Genomic DNA, 26758 nt, shown 5'->3' on the forward strand with positions numbered 1-26758 from the left:
TCACTTCCGTACATTACTACTGGGAAAACCATAGCTTTAACTATACGGACCTTTGTCAGCAAGGTGATGTCTTTGCTTTTTAAGATGCTGTCTAGGTTTGTCATTGCTTTCCTCCCAAGAAGCAGGCGTCTTTAAATTTCGTGACTGCTGTCACCATCTGCAGTGATCATGGAGCCCAAGAAAGTAAAATCTCTCACTGCCTCCATTTCTTCCCCTTCTATTTGCCAGGAACCTTTTCTTAGGTTCATTTAAACCAGGAGTGGCTCCCGGGAGTATTTTCTGCCACCCACCCACCAGATCCCAGCAATTTATTTATTGGGGGGGAAGGGGAGATGGGATGTACATTATATCCCCTCCCCGCTCAGTTGATCTACTGTGATCCCCAAGGAGGGGGAGCTGTGTGCACGTGTTTGTGAGTTTGTCTGTATATATGTGTACACGCGACAGCACCTGATGTAGGGTGCTCTCTGTGCTCAAGGTACAGGGATAGTTTTGGGCAACCAAAATGATCACGGAGCTGGGACAACTCCCCTAGGAAGGAAATGGCAACATCTGGGCCTTTTTAGGTTAGAAAGAAAGGCAGGAGGAGCTATGGGGAAATGGAAGGTGTGTGCAAAATCAGGCGTGTTGAACACGCTTTTGAGCTGCCTTGAGATCTTCGGACGAAGGGCGATTTACAAATTTAAAACAATAATATTGGAACTCACGGGCATCAAATGAAGCCGAACATTAGAGGACTAAGGTCAGGCAAAAGAGAGTACTTATTCATACAGCAGTTAAACTATGAACATCCACTACCAGAAGATGTAGCACAGGCAACAACGAATTTAGGCAAGTCCGAATGATGCACAATCACACATGGCGCTGAACCTGAAAGCAGCCCCAAAACATTGTAAAGATGCAACGGAAAGGGGCAGAACGGGCTTACGTTTCTTCCACTGACACACGTGGTAGGATCCGGAACGTAACCCCTGTACAAAACAGGGATTGCCTGCGATGGCTATCCACTCAGATGTTTTGAATAGGGGTTATTGGATAAAGCTGTCTATAAAGCTACCAGCCATGATGGTTGTGCACTGCCAGTGTGGTGTAGTGGTTAAGAGCGGTAGACTTGTAATCTGGGGAACCGGGTTCGCATCTCCGCTCCTCCACATGCAGGTGCTGGGTCACACTTCTGTGAAGTCTCTCAGCCCCACTCACCTCACAGAGTGTTTGTTGTGAGGGAGGAAGGGAAAGGAGAATGTTAGCCGCTTGGAGACTTCTTCAGGTAGTGAAAAGCGGGATATCAAATCCAAACTCCTCCTCTTCTTTGGCGATCACTCGTAGCCGAGTAAGCTTGTCTTCCATAAACACGGTTTTAACAGTGACTGTGCAGGCCAATTCTGGATCCACACATCCTTCCACAGTGGGGACATTGGTTCCCGGGCGGGAGTTGATGACGGTGTGGATTTGCCAAGCGTGCCTTCCTCTTAGCACGTTTCTCCCTTGTATCCCAAGGGAGACCGCTCCACTGTCAAACAGCTCTTACACTCAAAAACGTTTAGCCACAGAAAAGCAGCAGCAGATGTTTCAGATCCTGGACTTCTCCACAACAAATAAAGCTCAGGCCAACTTGGGAGTAACAATCCTTTATTCGTTTTATTTGTGTGTTAATACATGTACATGTACACACACATATATACATACATATACATTACACACACACACACACACTTTCATGGTTCTAAAAAAAAAGAAACCCCAAGGCTGCTTATTCTGCAAGATAAAATCAAACATTAAAAAGCATTTACACTAATTTCAAAGAGAGGCAGCTTCTGTTTTGTGGAAATGGTAAAGAGAAGCTTAGAGACCGAAAGAATCTCCAGCCTTTTGGTTTGGAGGTTTGTTGTTAGTTTCCAATGGGAGAAGCTGGAGGGAAGGAGCAGAAAATAGATTAACAACAGAGGCTGCGCCCCTTTCTCATGGGCAGAGTTGGAGGTGGGACTTTTTCCATATCCAAAAGAAGGGGCAGAAGGTGTCGGACGAGGATTCAGCTAAGGAGAAAGTATGGAGCAGACTTGCCGCCTCAGCGTCAAAAAACGCCACCTGTTGAGCATCCAGATTTAGGGCTACTCGTATCCGTTGGGGCTCCCTGCTCGGATACAGGAAAGGGTAATGCGGAGGGACAACGGCCCTGTACTGACCCTCCCACCTCCCAATAGCCCAGACGCCGGCTTCCGGGGAAGGGTGGGAGTCTTTCCTGACCGCCACAAGTGGTTTCGAGATGCCCAGAGCCCAGGCGCCCTCATTCCTCACTTCAACTTCCCAGTAGCTTCGGCCAGAGCTGAAGGACTCCCGGCACTGAGCGCACGGCCAGCACTCAAACCGGCCGGCGCCGAGAGGAAGGGCCTGCGTCCTTTCTGCCATCGCCAAACTTCTCAGGTCCTCGGATACGACGAGCCGAGGGTGAGCCGTGGCTGGGTTCAGAGACACTTTCGCTGCGGAAGAGAAAGGAGGAGATCAGATACCAAGCAGGGCAGCCTGGCGAGCGTGTGGCGCTACCCTAGGCCACGTTCGCAACATGCATTTAGAAGAGAGGTCCCAAGGGACTGACCAGGAAGGAACAGACATCTATCTGCTGTGGTGTAATGGTCAGTGCGCTGGACTGCGTCTGCAGATGCCAGGTTTCAGATCTCCACTCAGCCATAAAACAGGAAGTGAAGTTACAGGGAACCAGGCAGAGGGCCTTCTCAGTAGTGGCACCTGCCCTGTGGAATGCCCTCCCATCAGATGTCAAGGAGATAAATAACTATTTCAGCTTTTAGAAGACATCTGAAGGCAGCCCTGTATAGGGAGCACGGTTCTTAATGTTTGATGCTTTATTATGTTTTTATATCTGTTGGAAGCCACCAAGAGTAAAAATATTTTTATACACAGACAAACACACACACACACTAATAATCCTAAATAAGAATAAAAATGTGCACCCCACCACTGAGATCATTCCATTGTAACTATCCAACCTCCCAAAATTACAACACCTCTTGCGATGGTTTGACCCCTTTCCGTTTTAACAGTACAAATTCTACAAACACCCTCCATATCTCCTCGAAATAATTTCTCCTGCATATTCCTCGCCTTACCTTAACAGCAAATGTTAATTTATCATTATTAGCTACATCCCACACCTCTTTATAACACTTTTTATAACAAATTTGCACTATCACTTTACAGTATATAAATATTGCACATCGAACTCTGCACCTTCAGAGAAGAAGAAGAAAAAGAGTTTGGATTTGATATCCCGCTTTATCACTACCCAAAGGAGTCTCAAAGCGGCTAACATTCTCCTTTCCTTTCCTCCCCCACAACAAACACTCTGTGAGGTGAGTGGGGCTGGGAGACTTCAGAGAAGTGTGACTAGCCCAAGGTCACCCAGCAGCTGCATGTGGAGGAGCGGAGACGCGAACCCGGTTCACCAGATTACGAGTCTACCGCTCATAACCACTACACCACACAGAGCTGATCATTTGGATAATAAGCCATAGATCATGCCTTCGAGAAGATACTTGCATACATGTTTTATGTGATTTCAGTCTATTTGTTGATATAAATAATTTCTAGATTAAATATTTTCATAATATTCTCGTAGTTCATATTGTAGTGCCTTTCACAGATTTGTGTATTTTATATTGGGCTTTCGTTACCGTCTTTCTCTGTTGGCTTCTGCATAATGATTTGTGCAGCTGTCAATAAATTTGTGAGCAAGTCCTTCATAGCTGCGAACCTTCCACTCCATCGTAAATTGAGAATAATGCTACCTCTGGACTTTCAGTCAGCTTTAACTCAGTGATTTCCGTTATCTCCTTAAATACCCTTTGCCAAAAAAAATATATATATATACATATTTACACCCTCACCACCTGTGAGCATAAGTCCCTGTTTTATTATTTGGAATCTAAATCCAAATAATAAAACTACTACTACTACTACTACTGTCTTTAAGTCTAACCTACCTCACAATGTTGCAAGGATAAAAATGGGGAGAACACCACCTTGACCTCCTTGGAGGAAAGGTGGGATATAAACACAGCATTTATTGACACTACCCACTCATCAAAGTGGCTCACAGGGGGTTGGCTACATCTCGATCCAGTTTCCCACCCTGGATTTATCTATTTATTTATTTTAATAAGAATTTATTAAATTTTCCATAAAGAACATACAAAATACCACAGACACTACAAATTATTATGGATTTAAAGTGAGTGAACAAAGAACCAGGTGGCCAGCTACCGAGAGGTACCTCAACGCCACTTTTGCTGCCTGAAATTTACCTTTACGCAGTGAATATCCAGATATCAGATTGCCTGTAGAAGAAAACGGGGGAGTGAGATTCAGGAGTGCTTCAAATGCACAGAAAACCACCCCCCATGTGTAAAAACCTGTAACCAACAGACACCCCCCCTTTTGTTAAGAGGGCTTTTAAGCAAAGGTTGCAGGGCCACCTATCGGGAATGTGGTAACAGTAGGTTTTGTGTACCAGAAGGGGGCTGGACTAGCACTTCCAACACTTCCATAATTATAGAATCATCAGGTTGGAGGTTTTTGGACTGCAACTCCCATCATCCCTAGCTAACAGGACCAGTAGTCAGGAATGATGGGAATTGTAGTCCAAAAACAGCTGGAGACCCAAGGTTGGGAAATGATGGTTTGGTCCAACTCCCTGCAATGCAGGAATCTTCTTGCCTGAGGTGGGGCTTGAACCCATGACCCTGAGATTAGAGCCTCACGCTCCATGGACTGAGCTGCCAGACTTTAAGGACGCATCCAGACTCTTTGAAATACAGAAGCCTCTTGTGTTTTGTTTCCCAGGGAGGGCTACATGTAACGCTATTTCTGTATTTTTTTTTATTAGCTACTCACACCACGGTACTCGCTGCTAACTAGTAAACCTGGAATTCTACAGGGGAAAGCACCAAAATCAGTAAGATGGAATTACAAGAAAGCAGATTTTGGCTGGACATCAGGAGAAACTGCTTGGTGGAGGAGGAAGAGATGGCCTTGGAAAGTGGCAAGTTTTACAGAGTCTGGGTCTCCTACCCTCCATCATACCTACAGCTCAAGGCCTGCCCCTTCCGAAACACACAAACTTCCTACTGTATTTTCCGGCGTATAAGACGACCCGGCGTATAAGACGACCCCCAACTTTTCCAGTTAAAATACAGAGTTTGAGATATACTTGACCGCAGATTCTCCACCCTGCGTATAAGACGACCCCCGACTTTTGAGAAGATTTTCCTGGATTAAAAAGTAGCCTTATACGCCAGAATATACAGCACTTAAATCCTTGCCAAGGAAGGAGATAAAGAGAAATCCCACTGATAATTTAGGGCTGGTTTTCCTCCGCTACTAGGCTATATACAGGGTTGGCTTGGAAGAAGTGGTCACCTTGCCATTTCAGTGGGGTCGCCTTCACTGGAGGTATTCAAATATGTTTGAATATGGGATGCTGCTGTAGCCGTGTCCTGCTTTGTTGAACACAGCATTGTGTGGGTTATATGGCCTCCAAGATGATGATGACGACGATAATGATTTTATTATTTACACCCCACTCATCTGGCTGGGTTTTCCTAAAAAGCGCAAGTCCTAGAAAGCATGGGTCCAAGGAGTTTCCCCCTTGCCCCGCTCCTTTCCAATGGAAAACCTGCTCCCCAGTGATACATCAGAACAAATGGCAGTCTGGGGAAAACTCAAATTCCTGCTAGCTCCGATTGAGCACTAAAGAGCAGGTTTTTCCCCCAGGAGGGTGACGAATCATAGAATCATAGAGTTGGAAGAGACCACAAGGGCCATCCAGTCCAACCCCCTGCCAAGCAGGAAATGCCATCAAAGCATTCCTGACAGATGGCTGTCAAGCCTCTGCTTAAAGACCTCCAAAGAAGGAGACTCCAGAGCAAAAGCAGAACAAGGGGAGGCGTGGATCAGCCAGTCTCTTTATGTTTTTCACTCTGGGAAAGCTTTATGAGAGAAGCGATTCATAAAGGAAATTAAATGAATAAGTAAGTATTCAACTGAACGTTGCTTTTGGGTGCCTTCCAACACCAAAAGCCTATAGGATGGATCCTGGTTTGCCCATGAAATCCAGTCACCTTCAATTCGAGTCTGGTTAAGGTGCATGTGTGTGTTATGGCTTTAGAGTTCTGCCATTTCCAGGTTCCTAGCTGACAATGCAGGGCCTTCTTTCTCTCACCAAGGGGCTGATAGGAGAGAAGAATCCAAACTTCCTTACGCATTCTCTGTGCTCCTCTGCTGCTAGGCAGCAATGGCCCTATGAAGCAGCTACTTCCTACAGATGCAGGAAGCTGGGCTCCTGGTAGAAATAAAATATGGCCTCCTCACTGGTGCCTGAGCTCCCCTGCATCTGAGAGAATCTCCTACAAAGCCTCGTTCCCACGCCAATTCCACCCTCCCCCCACCTTGCTTGGCAGCTGATTCCCCACCCAAAACCCTTCCGATACCTTTGAATTTCTCTGTGAACTTCTGCAAAATGGCAGTGATGTCCCAAAATTCCCAAGTTTTCCATTTTAGTTTGGGAGGGAAAGTGGCTACGTTTTTAAACTTGACCTCCTTGCTCCTGGAGATAGAGAAGAAGAGAGAGTATATAATGATGATGGTGTATCCCTTTATCTGGACAGATTAATAATCACAGTGGCAGGAAAAAAGAAAAAAAATGCACAGAAAAAGCAAGCAAGGAAAGAAGGAAGGAAGGAAGGAAGGAAGGAAGGAAGGAAGGAAGGAAGGAAGGAAGGAGAACACCAAGAAGCCCGTCCCACAGGGACAGAAAACCGGCACAATTTGGGTCATTTTTGTACTGTAGGTCACACTCCACCCTTCCTGCCTTGCGGGCTGCTTAGTGGAGAGGTAAAGGTAAAGGGACCCCTGACCATCAGGTCCAGTCGTGTCCGACTCTGGGGTTGCGGCGCTCATCTCGCTCTATAGGCCAAGGGAGCCGGCGTTTGTCCGCAGACAGCTTCCGGGTCATGTGGCCAGCATGACAAAGCCGCTTCTGGCGAAACCAGAGCAGCGCACGGAAACGCCGTTTACCTTCCCGCCGGAGCGGTCCCTATTTATCTACTTGCACTTTTACATGCTTTCGAACTGCTAGGTGGGCAGGAGCTGGGACCGAGCAACGGGAGCTCACCTCGTGGCAGGGATTCGAACCGCCGACCTTCTGATCAGCAAGCCCTAGGCTCTGTGGTTTAACCCACAGCGCCACCTGGGTCCCCTAGTGGAGAGGAAGAGGCCCCTAATATGCAGCTGGGCTTCAAGACTAGTATCTAAAGTTCATCCCACACCATCCCAAGAATAGTCCAACACAGGCACAGGCAAACTCGGCCCTCCAGATGCTTTGGGACTACAATGCCCATCAACCCTGACCACTGCTCCTGTTAGCTCGGGATGATGGGAGTTGTAGTCCCAAAACATCTGGAGGGCCGAGTTTGCCTATGCCTGGTCCAACAGATCCTCCACCTCTCACAGGAAGTGCCACCCCTTTAAGGACAAGCCGATTGACCTTGGCCAGGTGAAATTAAAAGGAAGAGGAGATTCCTTCACCACCACCTTCTTCCCTGTGCAAAGCTGGGTGGTCCTTTGGAAGAGCTGAGCCAGGTACAAATACAACTGTGTTAAATGCTGCTGCTGGAGCAGCAGCAGCAGCTTCCTGTGTTGTGCAAAGCCTCCCAAGGTTAACCGAATGTGAAACAGAACGAGTGGGACCCACTTACCTTTGCAAGGTGCCTGCAACTTCCTAGAGTGGGGAGAGGGAGAAGAGGGAGCTGAGTCCCATGCCACAGAACCTGAATGCACCCTGGGGTAAGGATGCATCAGGGTTTTTTTTTTAATTTCTAGCTAAGGATCGTTGGGAAAGAAAACAAAAACTGCCAATATCCTAATGCAGGGGTCAGCAACCTTTTTCAGCCATGACCAGTCCACTGTCCTTCAGACCATGTGGTGGGCTGGACTATTTTTTGGGGGGGGGGAATGAACGAATTCTTATGCCCCACAAATAACCCAGAGATGCATTTTAAATAAAAGGACCCATTCTACTCATGTAAAAACACACTGACAGTCCATGGGCCGGATTGAGAAGGCGATTGGGCGGCATCCGGCCCACGGGCCTTAGGTTGCCTACCCCTGGCCTAATGCTTGCCCTTATACAAATCTGTGGTGCGACTGCATTTGTAGTCCTGTATAAAGTTCTGGTCGCCTCAACTCGAAAAAAAGGATATTGTTGACTTGGAAAAGGTTAAAAGGGGGGGACAATCTTCTCCCCCATATCCCCCCCCACTACTACTTCTTCCCCAGCTTTATTCTGTATACAACAATACAGTCGTACCTTGGCTCCCGAACGCCTTGAAAGTTGAACGTTCCGGCTCCCGAACCATCGAAACCGGAAGTGAGTTTTCCAGGTTTCGAATGCTATTTCAGAAGCCGAACATCCAGCAGGGCTTCCGATTGGCTACAGGACCTTCCTGCAGCCAATCAGAAGCCACGCTCTGGAAGTCGAATGCAGGGGCGGAGCAAGGGGGCGGCCCACCCCGGGTTCCAGGGGAGGGGGGGGGTGACACTTTGGTCGGCCCTGCTTTACCCCGCCCCGCCGGGCGGGCCCCGAACAGGGGCATGCCGCCTTTCCCCCCCTTTCAGCTTCCTCCGCGGCTGGTCAAACGGACTTCCGGAACAGATTCTGTTCGACTTCTGAGGTACTACTGTATTGGGGGGAAATGCAGCCAGCCATCTTACCTGCAGGAAGTCACTCACAGGCAGCCGAGATGTCTGCTCCATCTCTTGGATGCTGCTGCCCAGAGAGGAGAGGTCCTGGGAGAGTTTGGCCATTTGCTCGTCCCTCTTCGCCATAATCTCCTTCTTGGCCCACTCCATCTGTGCCACAACGAAGCCCAGTTGCTTTTTGATAATGTGGTACAGCTGCTTGACCCCCGCCGTCATTTTCTCCCGCTCGGATTCTATCCGTTTCTGCAGCAAGTGGAGAGAGAGAGAGGAGAGCCCGTGCAGGGTGGTGGTTAGAGAGCTCGACTAGGACCTGAGGGACCAGGGTTCAAATCCCACCCCCACCCCCACCCAGCCATAAAGAAGAAGAAGAAGAAGAGGAGTTTGGATTTGATATCCCGCTTTTCACTACCCGAAGGAGTCTCAAAGCGGCTAACGTTCTCCTTTCCCTTCCTCCCCCACAACAAACACTCTGTGGGGTGAGTGGGGCTGAGAGACTTCAGAGAAGTGTGACTAGCCCAAGGTCACCCAGCAGCTGCATGTGGAGGAGCGGAGACACGAACCCGGTTCACCAGATTACAAGTCCACTGCTCTTAACCACTACACCACACTGGCTCTCACGAACTGTCCTTGGCTGTCTCTCAGCCCAACATACCTCATAAGGCTGTTGTGAGGATAAAACGGGGAGGGGGGAAAGGTGCAAATATGCCACCTTGAGTTTCCTTGGAGGAAACCTGGGGTAGGAAGGTAATAATAAAAATTTAAAGCAAAATCACAACATCTATTTACTTTAATTACAACATTTCCCACCCCGTCTTTTCTTCCAAGATTCAGTAGACGTGTTGGTCTGCCATAGTCAAAACAAAATAAAATAAAAAATTCCTTCCAGTAGCACCTTAGAGACCAACTAAGTTTGTTCTTGGTATGAGCTTTCGTGTGCATGCACACTTCTTCAGATACCATGCACACGAAAGCTCATACCAAGAACAAACTTAGTTGGTCCCTAAGGTGCTACTGGGAGGAATTTTTTATTTTATTTGGTTTCTTCTTCCAAGAGATCAGGGTGGCATGCATTGTCTGTCTTCGCTCCTGCCCCCCAACACCCCCCCCAATCAATTTATGGATCACATTGTGGTGCGTGAACCACCTTTAGGAAAACACAACTTCTGATGGAGCGCAAACAAAACAATGTATTCAGCTATGCACAATAGCTTTCTTGCACATTCTAGGAAGCCAGAGCACCCCCAGGGGGCTTTCTGAGAGCTCAGGATACACTAGGCAACACCTGGTGGCACGCGGTGCTCAAAATAATAGCCCCACAAGTTCCCGGTAAATAGAGACACGTACAAGCAGGTCTTGGCTTTCCTTTTCTGTATTCAATATATGCACCAGTATCTCTTCTCTCTGCTTCCTCATCACTTCCAGCAAGCTGCAGATGTGATCCTGGAGAGGAGGGACAGAAATCGCGTTAGAGCAGGTTTGAAAAAAGTCACTATTGTTCCATAACGAATTGAACAAAATGTTTAAAAGTACTTTCCCAAAAATAAACAGAGCCCTTTGGGCTGGGGATAATTCAGGTGGAAATTCCCAGGTGTCAAAAAAAAAGGTTATTTATGTATGCCACTACTGCGGCCCGTGTTTCGTTAGCCCCAAAATGGAAATTGAGCTAAGGAAGAATGGCAACTTAAGCTGATGGATTATGCGCAGCTTGCGGACCCAACATATAGAAGAGGCATAGGCAAACTCAGCCCTCCAGATGTTTTGAGACTACAATTCCCATCATCCCTGACCACTGGTCCTGTTACCTAGGGATGGTGGGAGTTGTAGTCCCAAAAACATCTGGAGGGTCGAGTTTGCCTATGCCTGATATAGAATAAGAGAACAAGAAGAACATATATTTAAAGAAGATTGGGAAATGTTTACTGCATATATGGAGGAAAATTGTGTTTATTTGAAAATGTGGGCAGCTTTAAGATAAATTCAACAGTGTAAATAATAATAATAATAATAAGAAGAAGAAGAAGAAGAAGAAGAAGAGTTTGGATTTGATATCCCGCTTTATCACTACCCGAAGGAGTCTCAAAGCGGCTCACATTCTCCTTTCCCTTCCTCCCCCACAGCAAACACTCTGTGAGGTGAGTGGGGCTGAGAGACTTCAGAGAAGTGTGACTAGCCCAAGGTCACCCAGCAGCTGCATGTGGAGGAGCAGAGACGCGAACCCGGTTCCCCAGATTACGAGTCTACCACTCTTAACCACTACACCACACTGGCTTTTTTTGAAGGGTGTAATAATGGAATACTGAATGGTTTGGTTTATATAAAATATGCAGGGATTTATGTTTTGTAAAATGAACCATGGAAAGAGAAAGGAAATCAATGATATTTTAAGGTTGTTTAAATGAATATTCTAAAATGTAAAACAGAAAATTTAATAAAAATTATAGAGGGGGGAAAGAAAAGAAAAAAGTGACTATTGTTTCAATGGAAGCTCCATTCACTCTGCCTCCTTGCTTCCCAATTCCCTCTGGGGCTTTACTTCAGGAGTGGCTAATTTTCAGCCCTACAAACATTGCTCAGTTACAGCTTGCATCCTCCCTGACCACTGGCCGCACTTGCTGGGGCTGATAGAATCATAGAGTTGGAAGAGACCACAAGGGCCATCCAGTCCAACCCCCTGCCAAGCAGGAAACACCATCAAAGCATTGATGGGAGTTGTAGTTCAGCAACACCTGGAGAGAGACCCAATTTCCTCAGCCCTGAATCTATTTTACTGTATGCACGAACTGGTTGCCTAAGCAGCCATGCCCAACAGATGAGTTAATCTTGATTCTTAAGACATCCTGAGTATGTACTCTGCTTTGTAAGGGTATAGCACAACAGTGGATTTTAATGATAAAATTAAAGTACACAGGACTTGAGGTCAGACCACTTGAGGCAGGCGTCCTCAAAATTGGCCCTCCAGATGTTTTGGGACTACAAATCCCATCATCCGTAGCTAACAGGACCCGTGGTCAGGGATGATGAGAGTTGTAGTCCCAAAACATCTAGAGGGCCGAGTTTGACTTGAGGTCTGCTTCGTTCTGCTGCACCAAAAGCTTCCCCACGTGTTGACTGACAGGTAGCATTGCAGCTAAATAGTGACAGGTAGCATTGCAGCTAAATGCTGCAGTTGAAGATACATTCAGGATTCCACAAACTCCGTATGATTCTCTCACACTCATTCTTCCACTCACAAGCTTTTAGTCAGTGTCAAAGAGCAAGCTGGCAGCAGATCACACCATTCAAAGTTGGTGTTAACTCTTTACTAGCAAAACCACGCTATTCCCAAACTTGGCCGAGTGTCAGGTCTAACGAGCCCAGCAGCTCATCCCCGGTAGGTCTTGCCCCACGGATCAGTTGCCGAGACTGAAAGTGCCCACCTCCCCACAGCCATCTAAGTCCCCTTCTCTACAGTGTTTTTTTCCCCAAGCAATCAGAGACTGTGCCTGCCTGCAGCCTTCCACTGCTACACTCATTTCAGCCCTCTTCTGGTTCTGGGAGATAAGGGGTGAGGGGAGCTTGTCACAACAGGAGGGGGAGACACCCATGACTCTTCACCAGCCTGACTCATCTCTGCCTTTTGGCCCCCCTCCTCTCCTGCTTCTGCTTCTGCCTCCGATTCTGGACTTCTCTCTGCCACAGACTCTCCCTGCTCACTAAGCCCTGTTTCCTCTCCAGCTTCCGACACCTCCTCATCCCAGTCTGCTCCCTGTGACCACTCATGGTTGTCCCATCGCCCCTCCCAGGCTCTGATCCTTCTTCCCTTGGGGGCTCCCCAGCTGGTGCCTCTTATAATTCCTCTGCATCGAACCAGTCTGTGACAGTCAGTCACCATTTAGTGTCCAAGAGCATACTCAGAACTGTTTGGAACCAGAGCAATGGCAAACCTCTCCACTGCTACTCACCAAAGAGCGTTCCAATTTTACTCCCTGTCCACAAACACAAAGTGTGCCCTGTTTACAGCTCCCTGAAGCAGAGCCCCACCTACCCTGTACTCTTGGGCAGCCTCCTCCTTGGGAACCACGTCGTGTCCTTTGTGCTCCTTGGACCAGTCACACACCACACAGATGGGGACTTGGTCGTCCTTGCAGAAGAGTTTGAGGGGCTCCCCGTGTCTCCCGCAGAACCGCCTCCCTTCAGCCTCCTCCCTCTCCTGATCTTTCAGCTGCTTGGCTATCTCGGCAAAGTTGCTCAGCTGTTTGTTCGGCTTGGACTTTGTTGCCCGGATGGCCCTTTTACACAGAGGGCAGAGGGCGTTGGCAGAAGTTTCCCCCCAACACTGGGCAATGCAGGCGGAGCAGAAGCTGTGCTCACACTCTAAGGTAACAGGATCGGTGAAGAAGTCGAGGCAAATGCAGCAAGTCACTTCCTCCTGAAGCCTCTTCTTGAGGTTCTCAGCAGCCATGGTGGTTCTCTTCCTGGAGCTGCAGGAAAGAAAGCAGGAAAAGAGAGGGAAATAGTAGCTGTGCCCTTTCTTGCATCTCACTAATAGTATAAAAAACCCTGCTCAAATATATAAACCGAGACTTGAAAACCTCACTTTATAGCAAACATCTCCAACAGAATACAGTGGTACCTCTGGTTAAGAACTTAATTCGTTCTGGAGGTCCGTTCTTAACCTGAAACTGTTCTTAACCTGAGGCACCACTTTAGTTATGGGGCCTCCCACTGCCACTGCACCGCCAGAGCACGATTTCTGTTCTTATCCTGAAGCAAAGTTCTTAACCTGAAGGGTTATTTCAGGGTTAGCGGAGTCTGTAACCTGAAGCGTATGTAACCTGAGGTACCACTCTTGGGTTACAGACACTTCTGGTTACAGACTCTTCAGGTTACAGATATAAGCCAGAAATAGTACCTCGGGTTAAGAACTTTGCTTCAGGATGAGAACAGAAATCGTGCGACGGCAGCGGGAGGCCCCATTAGCTAAAGTGGTACCTCAGGTTAAGAACAGTTTCAGGTTAAGAACGGACCTCAGGAACGATGTAAGTTCTTAACCCGAGGCACCACTGTACTCAACAGAGCACGTCTTTACCAGAGCACTTAAATTTCACATGATATAAGCTCACCTTTCAAGTACCTCCAAAACTAAAGAAACTTGGACCTAGACAACTAGTCCATCAGTTGATTGACAGCTTCAGCAAATCACAGTCCACGCGGAGATGAACTCCTCTTCTGTCCTCTAACACTCTTCACATATTCTCAACAGCCACTCACTCAGCCTGAGGGTGAGCGGGTGAGAAAATGAGGCATTGTTGGAGGAGAAGGAGGAAGGAAAGGGTAGTTCAAGAAAATGAAGTATTTCCCCCGAACAACCATTTACGTCAAGCATAGCCAACACAGTGCCCACCTGCCCCATCAATCCCAGGTAGAATGGCCAATTGACAGGGTTTGTGGAAGTTGTAACTCCCTCCTCAATTTAGGAATAAAAGGTTGGGGGGAAGCAGGCAGAAGGTAAAAACAGAACACAAAATAAACCCACTGTAGCTCTGCAACTGAACTAAACACAGCCTATTGTTCAAGTTTATTCACAAAGGCTTGGTAAAACTGGGCAGCTTCTTAGAAGATTCAGGATTCCAGTATACTAGACAAGAAATTGGATCCTCTGACGTTGAGGGAGGGGGCAACGAGGCTGCAAAGGCAGCTCCGCCTTTTCTAAAAAGGCTCTCCGGCTCTTTCCTTGCAAGCTCCAGGTGCTCCCCTAATCCAAAACAAAATAAAATAAAAAAATTCCTTCCAGTAGCACCTTAGAGACCAACTGAGTTTGTTCTTGGTATGAGCTCTCGTGTGCATGCACACTTCTTCAGATACACTGAAACGGCCAGATCCTTAAATATAGTGAGGGAGTGGGGAGGGGTATTACTCAGAAGGGTGGTGGGAATGGGTGATCAGCTGATAGGTGTGGAAAACCTGTTGTTGTTCAGTCGTGTCCGACTCTTCATGACCCCATGGACCAGAGCACGCCAGGAAAACCTGTAGACGACTGTTAAAGACTGCAATTTGGTCTTCCAGGGAAAGGCAAGGGGTGAGATGGCTAAAGATAGCTTTGTCACGTATAATGAGATAAGAATCCAATGTCAGGAGGAAGACTAGGTTGTGCAAGCATCATGATGATGATAATAATAATAATAATAATAATAATAATAATAATAATAATAATTGGAGCTAGTTTTAAAGCACAGCAATTTGCCCAAGATGCCAGCTCAAAACAGCCGCCAGCTTTTTACCCGGCAAGATAGGAGAGGAGGAGTTACCTGCCCAAACGTTGCGTGCTGCCAATTCCGGTACTTATTTCGACACGGGGTTGGGTGGTGGTGAAGAGAGAGCAGAGAACGGCCAGCGTCCAGAGATGGCGAAACTGTGGTTGCGGAGGAAGCAGTCGCGCGAAAGGGAAAGCAGAAAAAGTCTAATGTTGCTCCAGGCGGCCGATAAATAGTGGCGGCCTGGAGCCGCGCCTTTCCCTGCGCGCGCGCGCGCACTATCTCGCGCGGGGGGGGGGGCGGGGTTGGTTTGCGGCAATCAATGAATGAGCCGAGCGTATCTGAATGAGAAGGCGCGCCAAGTGCCCACGAATCAACGCAAGTGGAGCTGCGAAAGTTGCGTGGGGGGGGGGGGGGCGGGGGCGGGAAGCAAGTGAAAGATGAAAAACCTGGCTTGGCAGGCAAGTCTCGAGTCTGCTCTCACCTGGATGCCGTTTCTTTCCTTGCAATGGGCCTTTTTCCACACGAGGGGTTTAAAAGGGCATCGTTCTCCTTAAAACTGCTTGGTGCCGTGGGAGGGAGGGAGGGAAGACGGGTTGGGAGCGCGTGTATGCGCGAGAAGCTCTGGATCCCTCCTCATTTCCTTCGGGGGCGGATCCGTTCTCCGTGGATTGGCTGCTGCAGGGAAAGGTGCGGCTCAGACCAATTACATTCGTTCCGTGGTTTCCTCGCATGCCGAAAGCAGGAGTGAAGGCAAGCCGTCTATTTTATAGACGTAGGCATATAGCTGTCAACTTTCCCCTTTTCTTGCGAGCAATCCTATTCGGAATAAGGGAATTTCCCTTTTTTTAAAAAGGAAAAAGTTGACAGCTATAGACGTAGGTTTCATCACCTCTTCCTTCTCTTCTCGCTTAGTGGTAGAGTTGGGGCAGCTTTTCACTTTTTAATTAATCTCTTCGCTTTCATTATCTCACCCCTTTTATTTTGTGCTGTTTATTTTAAAGCGTTTCTAAAGCGCATCATGATGCTTAAAAGCAAGCAAACTCTTAAGTGGTCTAGAGAAACAGCATAAAAGATTTTGCCCGGAGCTAGTCCGAACTTGCCTCAGCCTCTTTGGGCAGCTTCCAGCATATATATAAATATTTCCCGAAGAATCCTGGGATCTGTAGTTTAAGGATGCTGGGAGTTGCTAGAAAACATGTATTTCTTCATAGACAGGCTTCCTCAAACTCAGCTCTGCAGATGTTTTTGGTCTACAACTCCCATGATCCCCAGCTAGTCAGGGATGATGGGAATTGTACTCCCAAAACATCAGGAGGGCTGAGGTGGAGGAAGCCTGTTCATAGAGCTACAACCCCCTAAAGTTCCATAAGAAGAGGAATTTGACTGTTAAACCACTCTGAGAATGGTTTGAAGAAGTGTGCAGGCACACGAAAGCTCATACCAAGAACAAACTTAGTTGGTCTCTAAGGTGCTACTGGAAAGAATTTTTTATTCTATTTTGTTTTGACTATGGCAGACCAACACGGCTACCCACCTGTAACTGCCACTCTGTAATTGTAGCTCTAAGGGTGTGTGTGTGTGTTTATCTCCTAACAACTCAGCACTTTTAACAAACTGCACTTCCCAAAATTCTTCTGGGGGAAGGCACAATTGTTAAAAGTCGCACAATAATGTATGGTGCAGATTTGTTCTCGTTTAAATGTTTGGGGGGTGGAATGCAGAATGTTATGGAATGTCTGGAATCATGAATGTATCCTGAACGCAACATCTCCTTAAAGTACAACTTGTCACCGTTATAGGGGACGGCTGAGTGAGCACATCAGCCAGCAAGCGGGAAAACTTTCGGTTAAATGAAACCGAACTGACCTCAATTCTGGTACGGTGCACTTTATTTGATTTTAACATGGAAACCCACTGTGGTATACTTGCGAAGCAAAAAGAGAATGTCTTTAACAGCCAAGCATAGCTCATATGTTTGGGCATGCCGGTTTCAGTGACCAAGTCATGCTTCGAGTCAAGTAGATTAGAAGATGGGGAAGCTTTGGCCCTCCAGATGTTGCGGGATCAAAATCTCCATCTGCCCCAACCAAGCGTGGCCAGTGGTCAGGGATGGCGATTGTAAGCTGTGGTTCAGGGCTGAAGATTAGACACTTCTGAAGTAAAGCTTCAGAGAGTGTACAATTTCTCCCGATTCCCTTTTAAAACTTAATCAGATGCAGGCTTGTTTTTCCTTCAGGATCGCTGTTGTTGCTCCCTGGAGAGGCTGAGCAAAGCAGAGAGAAGCCATGTTAGCATACGGCTGGGCTGAAAAGAAGGAAAGCAAAGACCTGCCTGCCTGCATGTATTTATTATTGGATTTTAATTATTGAATTTATATGTCGTTCTATACCTGCAGGTCTCGGGGCGGTTCACATCTTTGTTCACTGCAAAGTGAAGCGGAACTATGACGGTGTTTTGTCTTTCAGTTGTGTAACAATTTGCTGACACTCAGTAAAGGGTAAAGGGACCTCTGACCATTGGGTCCAGTTGCGGACGACTCTGGGGTTGCGGCGCTCATCTCGCTTTACTGGCCGAGGGAGCCAGCATACAGCTTCCGGGTCATGTGGCCAGCATGACTAAGCTACTTCTGGTGAACCAGAGCAGCACATGGAAACACTGTTTACCTACCCGCCGGAGTGGTACCTATTTATCTACTTGCACTTTGGCATGCTTTTGAACTTCTAGGTTGGCAGGAGCAGGGACCGAGCAACGGGAGCTCACCCCGCCAACCTTCCGATCGGCAAGCCCTAGGCTCTGTGGTTTAATCCACAGCGCGACCCGCATCCCAGCCACTCAGTACAATACCATATTTATTAAATTTATATCCTGCTCTTCCTCCCAAAGGAGTCCACAGCGGCAATTTATATGAGGAGTAAGAGTATTTAGATATATAAATTCTGTATCCTCTTGCCTTCCAGGGATGCGGTGCATCAAGAGATTTTTCTTTCCAAACATGAGACCGACTAAGAACACTAGAGGTTTATAGTCCTTCGCGTGCTGACGAAATATGAACGTATGTTGCAGGCACAGTCCAAAACATTTTTTATTTTATTTTTTGGGGAGAAAGGTGTCCCTATGGTTTTCCTTTCAATATTTGTATCTTTTGAGTTACTTTCCCCCTGGAAGCCCCAGCTGCCACGTTAGTGTGTGAATGCTCCAAATTTACACTTTTGAGAACTTTCCAAAAGCAAACTGTGGTCATTCCTTCAAAAAAATAAAAATTAATGAGGGGTATCTTTTTTATTTTCAGTTACTAATTAGTCGGATACAAAAAAAGAAAAAAATATTATCAACAATAACAACAACAGGTCAGAGCACAGAGCCATCAGCAAAAATGCAGCTGGAAGATGGAAGCCATTTCCATGAAATGATACCAGGAAAAACAACTCACCAACTTTTATATAAAGTACAGTTGTACCTTGGAAGTACCGCTGGACTTCCAAAACTTTCAGAAACCGAAGCGCGGCTTTTGATTGGCTGCAGGAAGCTCCTGCAGCCAATCGGAAGCCGCAGAAGCCCCGTAATATGTTCAGGTTCCAAAGAAGTTTCGCATACCAGAATAGTCACTTCCAGGTTTGTGGTGTTCGGAAGCCAAAGCGTCCGAGTACCAAGGTATTTGGGATCCAAGGTACGACTCTATTCCAAACGTTCCACAAAAACAAAAAACAAAAGTAGGTTCCTAAAACCTTTACAATTGGGGAGGGGACGGACCTTTGTTTGTTATTATTTAACTAGTGGTTTAAGCCAGTTAAAAAAACGGGCGCTAGAACATATGTGGAGGGGGCTGGTGCCCCACCCCCACCCCCCTGCCAAAGCCTGCTTTAGCGGGAGTTGGGGGGGTGGAGGAGAGGCAAGCAGGGCTTTCTCCGCATTAGCGGAGAAGCCCTGCTTGCCCGCCCTGCCCCCGCCCGCCTGCCAAAGCCTGCTTTAGCGGGTGGTCGGGGGGTGGAGGAGAGGCAGCAGCGCCATGCAGGCCAACGGGGCAGGAGGGGGTCAGCAGCAACAGGCTCTCCTTGTAGCGACGGGAGCAGCAGTGTGACCTCCCTCTTCGGCTTCCCCTCGTCCTCTGCAGCGTCGGCGTTCCGTTTCAACCGCCCCGCTTGAACTGCCGACGCTGCTCGTGGCCCGATGTCTCTCTGCTCCAATCCCTGTGTCCCTGGGGCACATGCTCAGTAGCGTAAACCCAGAGACACACGGACTGGACGCAGAGACACTTGCATTTTATATATATAGATAAAACCTATGTGCCACTTGATGGTAACAAAACATCTATGCGGTTTACTAGAAATGTTAAAACTTTCAATTGAAAAGTTAAAAACAAGTAAAACATTTGAAATAAAAAAGGTAAAACAGTTAAAAAATATTGTAATTGCCAGTATAAGATTAAAACACATCTACATCCATGCCTCTGGAAAGGCTTGCCAGAACAAAAGTATGTTAAGCAGGTAAGAGTGCAGCAAAAGTCTGACATCAATAGTCTGAGAGGAATTTCAGTTAAGAAGTGATCCTATCATGACAAGAACTCCAGCTCGGCCCAAGAGCAGAGTTCACCAGGAGTTTCTGGAGCCTTCATGTTCTTCTGAATATCGTTGCGAGCACTGGGAAGGACTTCACAATCTAGTATACCGTTAACAGTGTATGTAAACAGAACGAACCTTCAACTATTTGGTAGTATATGTTCATGTTACAATAGATACATCCACATTCAATAATAGCTGAAGGGATGGGACCACAGGTGATATAGATTGGTAGGCAGGATACACACACACAGGCAAAAGATATACGTTGGACGAAGTGGCTTCCAAATCTTGAGAAGAGGAGTAAGTCTTCTTTGGGGTGTTAGAGCTGACGATCTGTGGGGCGCAAGGCCTCATGAAGAGGGTCACAAAACCTTGACCGGAGACACTGCCACTCAGCATGGTTTCAAAAACACCTCATCCGTTACGAGTCTCAGTTTAACACTGGGCAGGAAGTAGATCAGTGTCACCGTCTCAAGGAATATATGTGAGACACTGACAAAAATGTCCTACAAGTCAAGATCTGGTGCCCTATCCATACGGCATGGAAAAATGAGTCGGATGCTGCCACTGGGGTAAGCTGTGTTGTTCAGACTCTCGGTTCAATTTAAGCCTCCTTTCCATGTGTCTTGACATGTGCAGAGAAATGAAGTTGGCTGAAGCAAACAAATTTGCTTCCTGTTGCTCCCAACTGCCTTTGAGGTTCAATGAACAGAGAACTCTTTCTTCCTCATGGATACAGTTCTTTGCTCCCGGCATGCACTCATTATGTACTTTGATCAAAGGAGGACAGGGGAATCCTTTACTTAACCTTCTCACAGAGGAAAACCTGTGGCGTTTCTGGCAGATGTCCTGTGTGCATTTAGCAGATACCAGGAGGAGCTTCAGTTGATACCACCACCATCCTAGACATGTTGAGGAGGACAGGTCAGGAGCACCACAAATCTGCAATCTGGAGGCTCTAGAAGCGGAACTACGTCAACTTCTTCAAAGGAAAGCTCAGCATTGAGAGCCGAGTGTTGCCAAATCACATCTTGGCCAATGGCTTGCACCTCACAGATCTAGGTAGATGGTATGAAGAAATCATGAGTACTGACTGTGCACTCCATGGTTTTGAGAGACAAGGTCAACTTCTGTGCCAGGTGGCCAAATGACAATAACACTGTTGCAATCCTCACCTGCATACTAATTAAAGTCTCCTAAAATTAAATTCGTACACAGCCACTGATATGGTTTCTCGCCACTGTGAGTTCTTTGATGGGTAGTTAGATTGGAGCTCTGGCTGAAACTCTTTCCACATTCCAAGCACTGATAGGGTTTCTCCCCGCTGTGAGTTCTTTGATGGGAAGTGAGACTTTTCTTCCAGGTGAATCGCTTTCCACACTCCAAACACTGATAAGGTTTTTCCCCACTGTGAGTTCTTTGATGGTAAGTGAGGTAGGAGCTCTGGCTGAAGCTCTTTCCACATTCCAAACAATGATATGGCTTCTCCCCGCTGTGAATTCTTTGATGGGCCGTGAGATTCGACCTATGACTGAAGCTCTTCCCACATTCCAAGCACTGATACGGTTTCTCCCCTGTATGGATTCTCTGATGGGAAGTGAGAGGTGCGCTCTGACTGAAGCTCTTCCCACATTCCAAACAATGATATGGCTTCTCCCCTGTATGAATCCTTTGATGGGAGACAAGACTTTCCTTCTGACTGAAGCTCTTTTCACACTCTTGGCACTGAAACGGCTTCTCCCCACGATGACTACTCTGATGTCGACGGAAGTTTGTGCTCGCGTTAAAGCTCTTTCCACATTCCAAGCACTGGTACGGTTTCTCCCCTGTATGAATTCTTTGATGGGAAGTGAGACTTTCCTTCCAGGTGAAGCTCTTCCCACACTCTTGGCACTGAAATGGTTTCTCCCCACGGTGAATACTTTGATGGCTATGGAATTTTGTGCTTGTATTAAAGCTCTTTCCACACTCTTGGCATTGAAAAGGTTTTTCCCCACTGTGAATTCTCTGGTGTCGACGGAAGTTTGTGCTTGTATTAAAACTCTTCCCACATTCCAAGCACTGAAACGGTTTCTCCCCTGTATGAATCCTTTGATGGAAAGTGAGACTTTCCTTCTGACTGAAGCTCTTTCCACATTCCAAGCACTGATATGGTTTCTCCCCTGTATGAATTCTTTGATGGGAAGCGAGACGGTCGCTCCGACTGAAGCTCTTTCCACATTCCAGGCACAGATATGGTTTCTCCCCACTATGAGTTCTTTGGTGGGAAGTGAGGCGGTGACTTCGACTGAAGCTCTTTCCACATTCCAAGCAATGATACGGTTTCTCCCCTGTATGAATTCTCTGATGGGAAGTGAGACTTTCTTTCTGACTGAAGCTCTTTCCACATTCTTGGCAATGGAACGGTTTCTCCCCACGGTGAATACTTTGATGTCGACGGAAGTTCCTGCTTGTGTTAAAGCTCTTTCCACATTCCAAGCACTGATAGGGTTTCTTCCCAAAGGGATTTCTTTGATAGGAAGCGAAACGGGAGCTCTTACTGAAGCTCTCTCCACATTCCAAATATTTTGATGGCTCGTCCACTGTGTGGATTTTGCTGTGAACTACCTTGTTCTTAATTTCCAATTCATCCCTCCCTGCAACAAATGGAGAAATGGATTAGAGCCTCAAGAAAATAATGTAGCCCCAAATTATTGAACGCTGCTAATTAATGCTTGTGAAAGAGGAAGAACTGAATGGAGTTAGATGTGAGATCCTACTACAAGGTTCACTGCCTTTGTTGACTGCCATTAGCTGACATATTTATGGGAACCTGAGATTTGAAAAACCTATTTCTTTTCAGGGATGGGTTTTGTTTGGCCCAATCGTGGAATCTGCTCCATCTTCAATGTTAGTAGTTTCTTTGGTCAACTGAAAACTGACAGAAGCAAAAACAAAAAACTTGATAGAAGTTTCTTCAGCACCTCTAACAACTCTGAAGACCTGGGTGGGGTGGTTCAAAGCAGACCGTTTAAAAAGGCATAACCAGAGGAAGAATATTCACAGACGAAACAATAACCGTTCAAGGTTAGCTGTGGAGATGTTACAGTCCCAAATGATTTGGGTGGCACTGTAGAGCTACGTCAAAATATTGTCAGTTCATGACACAGAAATACGTATTGAATTTCAAAACAGATATTACGATCCAACAAGGGAGCCTTACCAAGAGAGTCCATGATCCCACAATTCTCCTCCATGACTTTGTTATGCAGAGCTCTCTGGTCAGGATCCAGCAATGCCCACTCCTCGTCTGTGAAATAAACAGCTACATCTTCAAAGCGCACTGGACCCTAAAAGAAAAAGGGAAATGTCCTCCTCTTTGACAGCATACAGATTACCTGCTACAAATTTCTCTGTCATTTTCTGCCTGATAATTGCTATGTTGCTTTAGTGTTAATGGAATTATTTTATTGTGTATTTTAATGATGCTTATTAATCTTTGTGTAAATGGGTGGAGCACCACATTGTGTTCCTCAAACATATTGTCTCTGCAAGTTTTCCAGTTTGCCAGGTGGAAGGGTCTCCTCTCTACTCTCCCCTTGTGCTGTTCTGTGGGGGGCACCCTCCCAATGTCCTAAAGTCCTAAAGCTGAGACCATATAACACGTCCTGAAAGACCTACATTGGCTCCCAGTACATTTTACGAGCACAATTCAAAGTGTTGGTGCTGACCTTTAAAGCCCTAAACAGCCTCGGCCCAGTATACCTGAAGGAGCATCTCCACCCCCATCGTTCTGCCCAGACACTGAGGTCCAACACTGAGGGCCTTCTGGCGGTTCTCTCACTGCGAGAAGCAAAGCTACAGGGAACCAGGCAAAGGGCCTTCTCGGTAGTGGCGCCCGCCCTGTGGAATGCCCTCCCATCTCACGTCAAGAGATAAACAACTACCTTACATTCAGAAGACATCTGAAGGCAGCCCTGTTCAGGGAAGTTTTTAATGTGTGATATTTTCATGTATTTTAATCTCTGTTGGAAGTGGCTGGGGAAACCCAGCCAGATGGGCGGGGTACAAATAATAAATTATTATTATTATTATTATTAAATAATACTAGCAACAATTAGAAAGCTAGTTAAGGTGAGGCGGCTGTTTATTATTCTCAGCACATAGACCATCATGAATGGCATTTTCAGCCATTGTTAAGGGAAGCTTTGACAGAAGCAGAAGCCCAGAGGAGAGAGATTTATTTGGGCCCAGGGGCACCCTGGCTGCCCCAGTCCTCTGCCTCTTCCCCCACAATGCTCCTTTCCCCGACCTGATCTGGTTCCACAGCCGCTGCTTCCCCTCTGCCACGATGAAAAGATGGATGAGAAGGTCTTGCCAGCATCATTCTGTCACCTGTGGGAAACAAGGACAGGTGGGAAGCCTTTAGTGCATGCTTCTCGAAGGTTAAGCGGTGCATCTCTTGGGCCTTAGAAACAGTCTCACCTGCTGAGGGCATTTTGACATTTGTACCCATTTCATATTTTAGTTGTGTAAAAATACATCCCCTCTCCTTGGGGACTGTGGATCCAAGTGTCTTCCCCCAAAAGATTAAAGGAACCCATGGATTAGTTTCAAAAACAACAGAATGTGACCAAAGTGAGAGAGAGAGAAATCATTCACCCTTACCCAGTGGCCTCTGTCTGGTGTCCAATGTCTCTGCCTCAGAATAATCCATGCACAATTCTACAAACAGATTCGCTCCCTGAATCAGCAACGGGGATTACAAACAGAGAAAGGGAAGAATGATTAGAAAAGGAACAGCAGAGGCAAGTTATATCCGATTATCATTCCTTGGATGCTTTCCAAAAAAGGGCAGGCGATCAGTAGAGACTCATGGGGTACCTTCCCTCATGTTCTGAGCCCATCAAGATGAAAGTCTCTCTCACCTGCTGCTCGGCCTGCTTTCTCTCCACTGCCTGACTCAGGAGGAAACCTTCGGCCAGGGCCACCGCCTGGGAACAGGTCTCCGCTCCACATTCCCTCACCCAGCTCTCCATCTCCGGTGGAAGGACAGCCAAGAACTGCTCCAAGATCACCAGGTCCAGCATCTGAGCTTTCGTATGCCTTTCTGGCTTCAGCCACTGACGACAGAGGTGGTAGAGCTGGCTGCAAACCTCTCGGGGTCCTTCGGCCTCCTGGTAGCAGAACTGCCTGAACTGCTGGCTCTGCGCATCTGAGCTGAGGGTGTCCTCCTCACCCAGGATCTTCTGCACTGAGTTTTCACAGAATCCTCTGATGCTCCCAGTTTGGATGGTATTGCCTCTTCCTGCTTGAGGGCCAGCCGAGTCTTGCTCATCCATCTGTGCTCTCAGGAAGTCTCCAGGAGATCTGAAGGAATCCTTTTGCCTTCTGCCACGTTGTCCCAATTAAGGGTGCCAGGAAGTTCTACAAAGCAATTACATTATAAAATTAATACACTGTCAGGAGAGGAAAAATGTTCCCTGAGCAAGTGTGGATAAGTCCTGCTAGGAACCAGAGCTGGGTTGAAACTCTGAGCTTTCTTTAAAAAGAAAGAAAGAAAGAAAGAGAAAAGAGAAGAAAAGAAACAAGGAACACTACAATGCAAAATGTGCAGGCAACTCAAGCGATTTCTATGAGATGAATCACTTCATTTCATTTGTTAGACTTATTAGCTGCTTGTCACCCAAAGGTCTCCAAGTTACATACACAATATATACATAATATGTGTATATACAGCAGACACACACACAAAAACATACACACACAATACATATTACCATGGGGGGGGGGAATGGGGAAACCATATAATATTTAAATATTTCATATAACATAACATCAATGCAAAAAACATAGGTAAAGGTAAAGGGACCATTAGGTCCAGTTGCGGACGACTCTAGGGTTGCGCCGCTCATCTTGCTTTACTGGCCGAGGGAGCCGGCGTACAGCTTCCAGGTCATGTGGCCAGCATGACTAAGCCGCTTCTGGCGAACCAGAGCAGCAGACGGAAACGCTGTTTACCTTCCTGCCAGAGCTGTACCTATTTATCTACTTGCACTTTGTGCTTTCGAACTGCTAGGTTGGCAGGAGGAGGGACTGAGGAACCGGAGCTCACCCCGTCGCGGGGATTCAAACCACCGACCTTCTGATTGGCAAGCCCTAGGCTCTGTGGTTTAGACCACAGCACCACCTGCGTCCCCGCAAAAAACATACTCAAATAATAAAAAATCAATACTCAGACCCCCCTAATTAACAAATAGACAAAAATAAATAGAACTTCAGCCTCCCCTTAGTATAAAAATCATTCACATCAGACCAACTACTTTCCCCCTTTAACCTCCCCACTCCACCCAGAAGTTTGGTATTGCAAATCAGTGGGGTGTGTGTGGTGTGTCCCGTTTTCTCCAGGTTGCTCCTGCCTTTCAGTGTGGCTATAACTTCCAGACACTTTTCAATATTGAATATTTCTTAATGGTTGTATCCTGCCATGGCTAATCCATGTAGCAGTAGCAATAATAGTAATAATCATAACAAACAGAACAATGACATAAATCCTCAAGGTTTTTTTTGGGGGGGGGGAATAAAGCATCAAAATACACATGAAACCTCAACAAAGTGGGTGGGTGGGTCTTGTTGGAATTTGCATTTTTTCCCTCCCTTCAGGTTTTTGCATAACTAAAAACAGACATCATGGGAATAGAATAACACACACACAATCTGCGTTTTGCTCCATCTGGTCCATATAAAATTAAATTACATTCCCTTTGACACACACACACCCATATTCATCAACAAACCAACACTTCATATTGATTCATTGGTAACATAAGAGGAAAAATCACTACAGTATTACTCATAATTAACCTGAGTCTCCAGACATAGCATTTGGCTATGAGATCCTGTTCCCTCTTTTGTTTTCGGCTTTGTTTAAACCAATTCACGAACCAAGAACTTGTACACGGACCACTGAAAACGAACCACATGTTGTGGATATTGCTGCAAATTTATTCTGCTATTTTTGTGTGTGTGTAATATGCAAACGACATGAGAAGGCTTGGTCTCTCTCTCTCTTTGTATCATTATTATTATTATTATTCCTGTGACCCTTGTTAATAAATTTGACTTATTCATTCATCGGTTCATTTGCATTCCATTTTCTTTTTTCCTGACCCCTATATCCCTCCCCAAGCTGCGAATTGATACAAATACAGAAGA

At 46.6% G+C, this 26758-nt stretch overlaps 2 protein-coding genes and 1 long non-coding RNA gene across 3 annotated transcripts in view; all 3 read right to left on the reverse strand.

Moving 5' to 3' along the window:
* Positions 1–22779, reverse strand: part of LOC117042396 (oocyte zinc finger protein XlCOF6-like) — a 449944-nt gene extending 427165 nt beyond the window's left edge. Inside the window, 3 exon segments of the mRNA XM_033141942.1 lie at positions 20839–21271; positions 21347–22200; positions 22767–22779. Coding sequence (XP_032997833.1) covers positions 20839–21271; positions 21347–22200; positions 22767–22779 — 1300 coding nt within the window.
* Positions 1831–15229, reverse strand: LOC117042134 (zinc finger protein RFP-like). The gene is made up of 8 exons (XM_033141624.1): positions 15057–15229; positions 12794–13229; positions 10114–10209; positions 8782–9012; positions 7767–7789; positions 6501–6616; positions 4317–4349; positions 1831–2477 (listed from the first exon to the last, which is right to left on the reverse strand). Exons 2-8 carry the CDS (start codon positions 13208–13210, stop codon positions 1960–1962), a joined length of 1434 nt encoding a protein of 477 aa, XP_032997515.1. The 5' UTR covers positions 13211–13229; positions 15057–15229; the 3' UTR covers positions 1831–1959.
* Positions 22780–22848: 69 nt separating the features above from the next.
* Positions 22849–24511, reverse strand: LOC117042158. The gene is made up of 4 exons (XR_004426051.1): positions 24472–24511; positions 24212–24287; positions 23856–23938; positions 22849–22893 (listed from the first exon to the last, which is right to left on the reverse strand). It is a non-coding gene; the product is annotated as an uncharacterized LOC117042158 (long non-coding RNA).
* Positions 24512–26758: the final 2247 nt, after the last annotated feature.

Source organism: Lacerta agilis, chromosome 2 (genome assembly GCF_009819535.1).
Source record: "Lacerta agilis isolate rLacAgi1 chromosome 2, rLacAgi1.pri, whole genome shotgun sequence".
NCBI lineage: Eukaryota > Metazoa > Chordata > Lepidosauria > Squamata > Lacertidae > Lacerta > Lacerta agilis.

What these genes read in the sequence shown, in the direction of transcription:
- LOC117042134 (XM_033141624.1), bottom strand. Translation starts at nt 13,210, where the DNA reads ATGGCTGCTGAGAACCTCAAGAAGAGGCTTCAGGAGGAAGTGACTTGC. An exon ending in AGGCTGCCCAAGAGTACAGG is followed by an intron (nt 10,210 to 12,793) that starts GTAGGTGGGGCT and finishes CCTCCTCTCCAG; the next exon opens with GATCACATCTGCAGCTTGCT. An exon ending in CTGTGAGTGACTTCCTGCAG is followed by an intron (nt 7,790 to 8,781) that starts GTAAGATGGCTG and finishes TCCCCACTCTAG; the next exon opens with GAAGTTGCAGGCACCTTGCA.